At 55.9% G+C, this 7,056-nt stretch overlaps 1 protein-coding gene across 1 annotated transcript in view; it reads left to right on the forward strand.

Annotated features, from left to right (window-relative positions):
- The window catches only part of LRP1 (LDL receptor related protein 1), an 83,131-nt gene continuing 76,075 nt past the window's right edge, over window positions 1-7,056 (forward strand). Inside the window, exon 1 of the mRNA XM_040637156.1 lies at window positions 1-484. Within this exon, the coding sequence (XP_040493090.1) occupies window positions 418-484 (67 nt within the window). The 5' untranslated portion in view covers window positions 1-417. The remainder of the gene's footprint in view (window positions 485-7,056) is intronic.

Here is a 7,056-nt window from a genome sequence, read left to right on the forward strand (position 1 = left end):
GGAGCCCCCAGAGCTCCATCAGGCCCCTTCCGAAGGCTCCCCCACCCGGTCCACGCCCCCCACCCCCTACCCCGCCTCCTCCCAATTGTGCATTTTTGCAGCCGGAGGCGGCTCGGAGATGGGGCTGTGAGCTTCGCTCGGGGAGGGGGAAAGAGGGGCGAAGAGGAAAGCTGGGGGTGAAGGGTTTGGATTTGGGAGCAGGGGGCGGGGGCACCCCCGTCAGCAGGCCCTCCCCAAGGGGCTCTGAACTCTACCTCTTCACCCACGCCCCTGATGCTCTTTGCTTAAGGATAGGATAAGAATAGAGGAGGAGGAGGGGAGAAGGAGGAAAAAGGGGGACCCCCCAATTGGGGGGGGCGACGGCAAGAAGTAGCAGGACCAGAGGGGAGGGGGCTGCTGCTTGCATCAGCCCACACGATGCTGACCCCGCCGCTGCTGCTGTTGCTGCCCCTGCTCTCAGCTCTCGTCGCGGCCGCTATCGATGGTGAGTGAGATTCCGCGGCCCCCTTGGACCCCTGGGGACACCCACTCCCCAGCCCCCACTCCTGCGCTCAGATGGGGAAGGGAGACGCGGGAGGGGGTGCCTTTTGTTATCCCAGTCCAGCTGACACAGCAGCGGCCCGACTGGGGGCGGGGATGGGGGTCCGATTTGGAGGATGGGGGCCCTGGGCAAATGATGCTTCCGGGACCCCCCAGCCCAAACAAAGACCAGAGGCCTGGGAAGGGAGAAGAGGGCTCCCCTTTTTTCTGATTCTGGGATCGAGAGGCCTTCTCTTCCTATATCTGGTTGGGGAGGGCCTCCGCTTCCCCTACATCCTCCACCCCCCCCCCATCTGAAATGTGAAGGAATCCGGATTTGCAATGTACGGCTGCAAAAGGGGGCGGGGGGGGGGCTTTTGCAGTGGCTCTGAATCTGGAAGGGGAGCTGGGTCAGGGTTGCCCTGCTGGGCAGAGGGCAGGCAGGCCCGGGAAGGCTGTGGGTGGGGAGAGGGAGGGCCTCGGGGAGGGCCCCCTGCTTGGGTGTGGAATCTGGGCCCGGGAGACCAGGCTTGGAGGCCTGGGTCCAGGATCCAGCGGGGCTGCCCGCCTGGGTTCCTAAGTGGGCACTTCCCCCTCTCGGGGCCTCTGTCAGTAGCCTGGATAGCGCTGTGTTGGGGGGGGGGTGCAGCGATGCTATGTGACTTTGAATTTTCCTTCTTAATTCCTGGGAGCTTTGAGATGAAAAACGTCAGATGTCATCATTGGGGAAGGGGACTGGAGAATGGCCTGGAATGCTGAGGTGGGAGGGAGGAGGAAGGCTGCTTTCTCCCTGACTTCTGGCTTGATCACAGTTTGGACTGGAAGGAGAGTTGGAGGTTGGATGGGGGTTATGGCTATGCCCCTGCCCCTCAATTCCCTGCTCCTTTAATAAATGTGTTTATTATCTCCATCATTTCCCCATCTCCCCCCACCCCCATACACACACACACTTTGCATACTGCAATTAGGCTTTGGCTAGAAAAGAGTCCTTTTGGGGAAATGAGGTGCCCCCTTTCCCCCTGTATGTCAGCTATTTTTCTTTTCCTTGTGAGTCACTGGTTCAAGTCTTGCCCAAGCTTTGAGCTGGGATCATGGGGTTGGGCTGGGCTGGGCCCCTGAATGAGGAGGGTGGGATCTCATCCCTTCCCGTCAGCTTAGTCCCTCCATCCAGGGGAAAAAAACTGGGCCCAATACCATCGTGCACCCCTCCTCCATCTTCTGAATTTTGCCAGGTTGGGATTGGGAAAGTTTTTCTCTGAAACCAGATTATCTCTCCCTCTCCTCCCCTCCCCCCAACTTATTTCAGTTAGACGAGAGAGGTTAGGGGGTCAGGAAGTAACTGTGTCCACAAAGACAGTATTTTCAGTGACCCCCAATGATGCCTCTTGGGGACTGTCTGTCCCCTTCCCTGCCACTACCTCAATTATCTGCCCAAGAGGAGGAAAGAGGCTCTTTCCTGAATATTCTCTAGACCAGCCCTCACAGGCAGCCCTAGTCCATGACTTCCTTGTTACACATGTTCTTTCCTCTTTTTCTCAACCCTGTGGGGTGGAAGGGGAAATTAAGGCAGAGAGGTTCAGGTGCACGACTTCTAGGAGAAATAGAAAAAAAATGTAGAGAGTCCCATCAGGAACCCCATGATGGAGGGTAGATGGAGTTAGGCAGAAACAAGAGGGGTCTCTGTGGAAAGCAGAAAAGGTCCCCAGCCCATTCAGGAAGGGTGCCAGGTTGCTTCACCCCCAAGGTTCTAAGATGGTTCTATTTACCGTGCTATAGGTTGTTTGGTGGTGGGTGGAAGTGGGAGATACTGGTCATGTTCTCCTTAACTGTCTACTACCCTTTCTTAAAATTTCCACTGAGCCCACAGCTGTAACCCAGCTCAAACTAAACCGTATCCAAAGTCCCAGGAAGAGGACCCCTCCCCAGACACACTCTGCTGCTCTTACCTTGGGAATGGGAACATGAATCATTGGTCCCACCCCCACTCGAAGGGTGGGAAGGGGAGTTGCACAGACCTGTAGGGCCAGTGCTAACCAGGGCAGCTTGGAGGATTCTCTTATCTCTACCCCTGCCCTCATGCCTTGGGCCCACAGACATGGAACGTTCTTTGCTTTCCAAAGAAGGAAACCTCCTGATCCCAGATACCTTAATGTCTAACCTTCCTCTCTGCTGCTATCACTGGCCTTGCTGCTTTCCCCTACAGGAACAGCGCTAGGGGCCTTCCCCACCTCTTCTGCTTTGTCAGCTGTGCCTGAACTCGCACAGGGGTCCCTTCTCTTTGGGGAGCAGTGTCACCCCACTAGTAAGCAAAATTGAGTGTAGTTGCTACCAGGGAGGTTGGGTAAACAGATGAGGTGGGGGATGAGCAAAGGGGTTATTGAGGACCCTGCTGAGATTCAGCACATCTTGGTATGGGAAGGGCAGCCCCAGCAGACCAGGCTCAGGGAAGGCCGACTGCCTCCTTCTCTCCACACACCCCCTTGAGCCAGTGTATTACCAGTTAGTTATCAGACAAGCGGCACAGTTGAAGTGAGTTAAGAGGCTGAGGTGTTTGCCTCCTGGCTCTCTGAAAGAAGGTTCCAAACTCCTTTTTTCCCCAGCCAGACCCAGATCCCTGAACACCTTCCTTCCCCCTGGTCTTTCAAAGCGGCAATGTGTAGCGCATTGATTTGGGGATGGGAGGGGTATTTTGATGTTCAAGGCTGCTTCACAAGACTTCCTGTTCATCCAGTCTTGCTCCCCCTTCCTCCATTTTCTCCATATATATATTTTTTTGCCCCCACCCTCTCCACTGTCACTGAGCTTCTTAAGGATGTCAGCTGGGGTCCTGACCAGAGCCAGACCCTGTCCACATCCCCCCACCTCTTCCAAATTCCTTCCTCTAGGAAGCCCTTCTTTACTCAAGTCTAACTTTCTTTCCTCCTGCTGCCGTCTTAGCCTTTGCACATCAGAACCCCAAGCTGATTACCCTTCAGTAGTCTCTTGTCGGGGTTCCCTCACTCTGTGGACTCGCCAGCATTCAAGCCGTCTGGCTCTGGATTGCAGGGGGAGTTCATTGCCCTTGGGGAATGTGGGTGCAGTTGATTGGGGCCATGCAAGGTCCTTGACCTGGGGGCGCTGGGTGCCGGATTTGAGCATTTGGAGAACTTAGTCCCACCCCACTGTGTTCAGTCCCAGATTTCAGCCCGGTTAGCAGGATCCTGCATTGTTTGGAGAAGGAAGCAGTTGGCTCTGGAGTGCTTCCGGTGCTGTGGCCCCAGGCACCAGTGTAAAACCTCCCTAGGAAAGAGGTGAGGGAGAGTGGGGGGGAGAGATATTTGTACCTCTTGCTCCCTCAGGGGAGATGAGAGTCTCTCCCAGGCCTTGGCTTCCCTGGTTAAAGAGCTCCAGTCTTCTTCCGCCACCTCCCTATTCTGTGGGAGGCTTTAACCCCTGTTCTGAGTATCCCTTGGGTCACACACTGCTAGGGCAGGGACTCTGTCTCCCTAAATCAGGTATATATGCTGCCCCCACCCTACTCTGAGTCTCAGGGGGCTTATTATTTTCTGGGTCCATCCCAAGACAACGGTGCCATTATCTCAGCAACTTCTGGGCTGAGACCCCTTCCTGTCTATTTTTCCTCCGTCTGCTGTCATTGGTGTGTGCTGTCTTGGCCTCTCGGGACCTCCGTCTCTCACCCTCTCGGTTCATCTCTCTCTGGTTGTCCACCCTTTGAGGTATTCTCCATCTTTCTTGGTCTCCATTGCTTAATTTGTCTCTGCCTGTCTCCATCCACCTCCGTCCAGGCCTGTTGGTATCCCCAAAACTACCTGGGAATAGGCGTCCCTCCTGGGCTTTCCCACATGCTCTCCAGTTCCCACCTCATCATTTTGGAGTTATTCTCCCCCTCCCAGGTCAGAGTCAGAATGTCCCATTCTGCAGTTCCCCCTCCGCTTTTCTCCAAACTTCTCTCTCTTCTTCCCCCTCCACTAAGTTTAGGAATGGGTTTTGGAGAGAATGTTTCTGGAGGAAGGGAACTTGATATCCTTTGTGGGCTGAGTAACAGGGGAAAGGAGATATTTCAGAAGGAAAGGGGGAGGTTAGACTTCTGGCAGAACTTCCTTAAGACCTGAGAACTGGAGAAAGGTGTGGGGAATAGGTCAGGAGCTTAGAACTTCTTCTGCCGAGCATAAGCCATGTGTGTGTGTCGGGGGGTAGGTGGAGAGGGCTTATAAAGGCCTGGTGAGAGATATATGATGACCTCTGGAGGCATTCGAGGGGTCTGAATTTTACTTGTGGGGAAAGGAAAAGATGGTGGGGAGGTCACTGGTCAGGCTAACGTCCTGCTGAGTCAATATTGACTCAGGATGGAGGGGGAGACCCTTCCCCTCCCCTGGCAGTCCAAGCCATCCCGTCTGTACGTCTGTCCAGGCCGCAAAGCAGAGGCCCAGACTCAGGAATGACAAAAATGTGTCTGAGCCTCACTGAGCTGCGGGAAGGAGCCACCGGGTAACACCCAAAATACATAAAATTCAGTGAAAAGCTCTCGGTTTGGGTCTGGGAGGCCCTGCTGCCCCACCCCCATATGTTTGAAAGCTTAGATTCCTGCAGGCTCTGCCCCCCAGCCCCTGGCCACCCCTGGCTCCTCTGTTCCCTTAGATATCTCATGTGGTTCCCTTTAGAAAATATCCCCGGGCCAGCACAGCCTATCGCTCCCTCCGCTCTGTCTGCTCTTAAAAAGGGCCTCAAGGGTCTCTTTCACGCTTTCCTGGCCTCAAGTCTCCTGGTCTTTTAGGAAGAAGCACCATCTGAGGTCTCGGCTCCCTTCCTCACCCTCACTGCTCCCACCGGGATCAATGGATAGGTCTCCTCCTCTGGAGAAGACTCCCTCAGGGTCTGTTCTTTCCTGTCATCCTCTCTTCTCTGGCCAGGCACTCTTACCCCCCCTTCCCCACCCCACTCCCAAGGTCCCAGAATGGACAGAGGACGACAGCCAAGGCTCAAGCAGGGCAGTGGGGTCCGTGTTGTGTCTGGACACACACCCAAGCCTACACCTCCTGTCCTGGCTCCAGCTTGGTGGCCCTGGGGGCCATGGCTGGGCTGGGTGCCTGGGTTTGAGGGGGGGCAGGGGTGTTGGCCAGAGTTAGCATGGCGGTCACATTCATCTCCAGGCAAAGCTGAGAACAGACGGCCCCTGTGTCCTGGCGTTCTCGCTGCAACCTCGCTCACTCTCCTCCCTCTCCAGTCCTCTCCTCCTTATTCTCCTTCCTCTGTCTTCCCTCTCTGTTCCGATCTTGTCCCTCTCTGCCTCCTCCACCACCCCCTCCTCTCCAAGGAGCCCTGAAGGTCGCTGCCACCCCCTGCAATCTCTTTCCCCACTCCTATTGCCGGAGAACCAAGATATTCTCCCTGTCGGTTCCTTTTCTTCATCCTTTTTCATCTGGCCCCATCCTCATGGCCAGTGAGGAAACCACCTGTTTGTTCAGTTACTAAATCACTTTGTACCTCAGTTTCCTCATCTGTACGATGGAGATCGCAACAGTACCCCACCTCCCAGGGTTGTGAGGATTTAAATGAGTTAACATGCACAAAGTGTTTCAGATCAGTGGCTGACGCACAGTGACCAGGTTGAAAAGTGTGAGCTCATATCATTAGGAAGCCCCAGTTCTCATGAGGTGGGGAGGAAGGGGAGGCCAGCGGCTGGTTGCTCCTGAACTTGGGGCCCTGTTGTTCCCCCACCTAAGCGGCAGGCCACAAAGATGGGCCTTTTGGGTGCTGGCGTCAGATGCAGAAGGCTCAGCTGAGGGGCGTGGGGTTGGCTGGCAGTTCTAAGCAGATTACAAGTGCCCTACCCACCCCCACTGCAGCTCCCTCCCACCTCAGAGGGAGGCTTCTCTTGGCTGTGTAGACTGCCCCAAAGTAGGTTATTTGTTTCTTTCCTCCCCACTCCCCCTGAAGGAAATCAAAGACAGGCCTCAGCCTTCAAACTCCAGATTCCTGGGGCTTTCTCCACCATCCCTGACAGGAAGGAAGTGCTCTCACATATCTCTCCAAGATCCTTGTGCTGCCCTGTCCCTTGGGAGCAGTGCAGCGCCCCCAAGTCCCTCTGCCCTGGGCCCGAAGAGGTGCTGCTGTGGGACCAGGGCCCTGAGTGCTCCTCTTCCTTTCCCTCCCCCCATCCCCCACTCCCCTCCCTCCGCAAGAGCACATCTGGTTTGTGAATCTCTCTCATTCCAGCTTTCGGAGTTTGCCAGCTGCTGTTTCCTCTGCCGAGTTCAGGCCAAAAGTGGGGGTGGGGGACAGCTGGGGGGGAGCAAAGTGAAGGCCAATGGAGGGGAGATCGTGGCCGGGACATGGAACGGAGGGGAGGTTGGAGTGGCCAACCAGTGACCTCACGGGGCTATGAGTTCTCCCCTGGGGAGGAGTGGGGGCATGGACTAAGTCCATGTAAAGGGGTGGGGGTGGCATGGGGGGCATTTCTGGACTCCAAACAGCCCATCTGCCTTTAGTCCCATTCCAGCCCCTTCTACACCCCCCCCCCCCCCCCCCCCCCCCCCC

This window comes from Ursus maritimus, unplaced genomic scaffold, assembly GCF_017311325.1.
Source record: "Ursus maritimus isolate PB19 unplaced genomic scaffold, ASM1731132v1 scaffold_21, whole genome shotgun sequence".
In the NCBI taxonomy this organism is placed as follows: Eukaryota; Metazoa; Chordata; class Mammalia; order Carnivora; family Ursidae; genus Ursus; species Ursus maritimus.